Raw genomic sequence first — 3,265 nt, 5'->3', positions numbered from 1 at the left:
AAAAAAAAAAAAAGAAAAGGAGGAAGAGGAAATTGGCTTATGTGCAGGAGAAGGAAAGAGAGCAGAGGAAAAGAGACAAGAGCGGAAAGCAATAAGGAAATAAATTGAAACACGAAAATAGGGAGAGAAAGAGAAAAAAAATATATATACAATCAAACCTGAGGTCAAAACAGGTGTATATGTGTATGTGAGTGTTTCTTTTTTTTTTTTTCTTATTGCTATTTGTTGGACTCGCAGAATTGCGCATACTTGTCTTCTCTCGAAAATGAGGGGAAAAGGAAAAATGAAGAAAAAAAAAAGAAAAACACTGATATCTTCTGCTCGCTAGTGATCTCTTCGCACTTGGTGCGTATCCTTGGAATTAGAAAAGCGATTCTGCTTGCTTCTGTTCTTTTTTTCTCTGTTTTTTCGTTTGTTTGTTTTTTTTTCGTTTTTCTTCATATATGAGACCTTTCATCCATTTATATCATCTGATTCTCTCGTAATATATACTCTTTGCTTTTTTTTTTTTTATTTCTTATTTTTCTTGGTATTAGCTGCGATAGCTGCATTTCAGTACACTGTTGCTTGATTCTCCCCCAATAGAAAGAGAAGAGAAGAGAAAGAGAACGGAAGATTCGTTCCGTGTCCACAATCCACGACCTCTTTGCTCATTCATCTGATTGCAACAGCGAAGAACAACAAATTAATTAATTAATTAATTTAAAAAAAGAAAAAGAAAAAAGATCGAGTAACAATAATCGGTTATTAGGAGGGCTGAGGTGCTGAGAAGGTCCCATAAAAAAAAAAATAATAATAATAATAATAATAATAATAATAATAATAATAAAATAATAAAAAAAAAAGAAAATAGGTGGAATGTCTTTATTTTACAGCTACATTGCACGTGATATATTGGAGGTGGAGCCGGTGTATTTTCCAGAGCCGGTAAGTATCAATGAAGAGAAGATGCATCAACAACAACAACAGAAGGGGAAAACAGTCACTTCATCCTCTCTAACAACAGCAGCTGAAAATAATAATAATAATAATAATAATAATAATAATAATAATAATAATAATAGTCATCATCATAATGGTAATGAGAATGAGAATGATATTGAGATAGAAGGTCATCTTTCTAAAGAGCCATACAAGCAAACTTTTCATGATATTCTTATGCATAGACTAACAGAGCGATATGTAGGGAAAATTGTTCCTGCCTATGGACTTTGTGTAGCTATTAGTGAGATCATGCAGTACACATCTGGTGTTGTACGTGGATCCGCCGCGTCTGCATGGCTCTCTGCTCAATTCCGTTTATGTATATTCGCCCCAACTCCAGGGGCACGGCTGCGGGCAGTTATTAGCGCACAGAATCGTAATGGTATTTTTCTTTCCTTGGACTTTTTTCAATTTATTTTCTTTGTTCCTGGGGAACTATTGGTATCTCCTTCCTTCTTTCATGAAGAAAAGAACCGCTGGGCTCTGCAAGTGGAGGGGGATGAAGAAGAGGAAGAAGAGACAACAACAGCAGAGACCACAGGTGGACCAGCCTTTAACTATTATGAGAATGGGGATGAAGTGATTGTTAAGGTGGAACGCGTTACGGTACGTGAGCCGGTTGATCTTTACAATAATATTGGTGCGAAGGGTCTCAATGGCAGTGGTGGCAATAATAGGATGAATAAGAATAAAAATGGTGGAGTGGATGTTTCCTTTGCGGCACAATCACCAATGGAAATAGTTGGAAGTTTTGTAGGGACAGGCCTTGGTCCCGTATTGTGGTTTGAAGAATAAAGACAAGAAACCATACAATTTATCTATATCTATATATATATATATATATATATATATATATATATAATTCTATTTGTATTATTTTTTTTTCATCTTTATCTTTCTTCTACGTCCAGAATATTTTTATTTATTTATTTTTTTCTTCTTTTTCTCTCACTATATTCCTATTAGAGATTTTTTTTTTCTCTCTCTTTTCTACTTTTTGTGTAGCACCAGCGTAGTATTCCTTGAGAAAAACTTTTGAGGAAAAGACGAAAACAACAATAAGAAGAACAAGAAGAAGAAGAAGAGCCGCAACCCAAGAAATCCAAACACACGCACATTTATAGATATATTTATAGTTACATATAAATATATAAATATATAAATTATTTATTTATTTTATTTTATTTTACCTACTTTATTTTTATATTATTTATCCATACATATTGATATAATTCCCCTGAACAAACAAACAAACAAACAAAAAAAAACAAATGCTCGCAGCGGATTCATCAAGAGATAAAGAAACGGAAAGTGTCAATGGTGTCAGCGACCCAACATCCACCGCGGCCGTCATTGTAACGCCAGAGAAATTCCGCATCGTCTCCCACACCAAAGAGGAATGTGTGCTGCAAGTCAGTAACGTCTCCTTTGAAACGGTGTTGTTTCGACTTCTCACAACTTGTCCAGAGCGATATCTCGTGAAGCCGACGAAGGGCGTTATTAAACCAAACGCCAGCATTACCGCCACAATTGTGTTGAATCCCGCCGCCGTGAATGAAGGCGACGCGGATGTCAAACATGATGATTTCCGTTTGGAGTATTGTGTGATGCGACCAAATGATGTGATTGGCCCCCGCTGCACAAATGTGCCGACGATTATTAAATCCCGCAAAGAAGAGGACCGACGGCTGGTGCATAAAAAACTACTCCGCTGTATTCTCCAACTCTCCCCAGACGCCGCGGAGAAAAGAGGCGGAACGACGCGATCCACCACCGGCGAGCGGAGAAGAGAGGCGGAGGAGTATAGAGACAGCAGAGGCAGTGCGGGTGGATCGCTTTCTCCCGCCAACACAATGCCGGACTCCACTTATTTAACCGGCGGCTCTTCTCCTTCTCCTTCAGCCGCTGCTGCTGGAGCTGCGGTAAGTGGATCCACAAAGACAGATCTCAGGGAATTGGAGCAGAATACATTGGCGGCGAAGAATAAACGTCAAATGGCACAGCAGCAACATCAGAAGATGAAAATGAAAACAGGAGTGTTTGTGGTATCTGCCCTTGTGGCATTATTCGCTGTGTATATAATGTATGGATTGATGTGAGGAAGGAGGTAAAGAGAGAGAGAGAGAGAGAGAGAGAGAGACGTATTTATCAAGAAAGAGAAAAAAAAAAACAGAAAAAAAAAAGAAAAAAAAATACGTTGTGTATTTGTTATTGTAGGTAATCTTGAAGCATGAACATAGCAAATTAGTGGAATATATATATATATATATATATATATATA

General features: G+C 37.3%; 2 protein-coding genes across 2 annotated transcripts; both read left to right on the top strand.

Annotated features, from left to right (window-relative positions):
- Window positions 1–858: 858 nt before the first annotated feature.
- TM35_000461170 (DNA-directed RNA polymerase III subunit) lies at window positions 859–1,779 on the top strand (the record flags this gene model as incomplete). The annotated part of the gene is made up of 1 exon (XM_029030296.1): window positions 859–1,779. The coding sequence occupies one exon, from the start codon at window positions 859–861 to the stop codon at window positions 1,777–1,779; it is 921 nt and encodes a 306-aa protein (XP_028878364.1).
- A 476-nt stretch (window positions 1,780–2,255) lies between these two features.
- TM35_000461160 (uncharacterized protein) lies at window positions 2,256–3,083 on the top strand (the record flags this gene model as incomplete). Its single annotated transcript, XM_029030295.1, has 1 exon — window positions 2,256–3,083. One exon carries the CDS (start codon window positions 2,256–2,258, stop codon window positions 3,081–3,083), a length of 828 nt encoding a protein of 275 aa, XP_028878363.1.
- Window positions 3,084–3,265: the final 182 nt, after the last annotated feature.

This window comes from Trypanosoma theileri, assembly GCF_002087225.1.
Source record: "Trypanosoma theileri isolate Edinburgh chromosome Unknown TM35_Tth_46_V1, whole genome shotgun sequence".
Taxonomy (NCBI): domain Eukaryota; phylum Euglenozoa; class Kinetoplastea; order Trypanosomatida; family Trypanosomatidae; genus Trypanosoma; species Trypanosoma theileri.
This window is presented reverse-complemented; position numbering and strand designations above follow the sequence as displayed.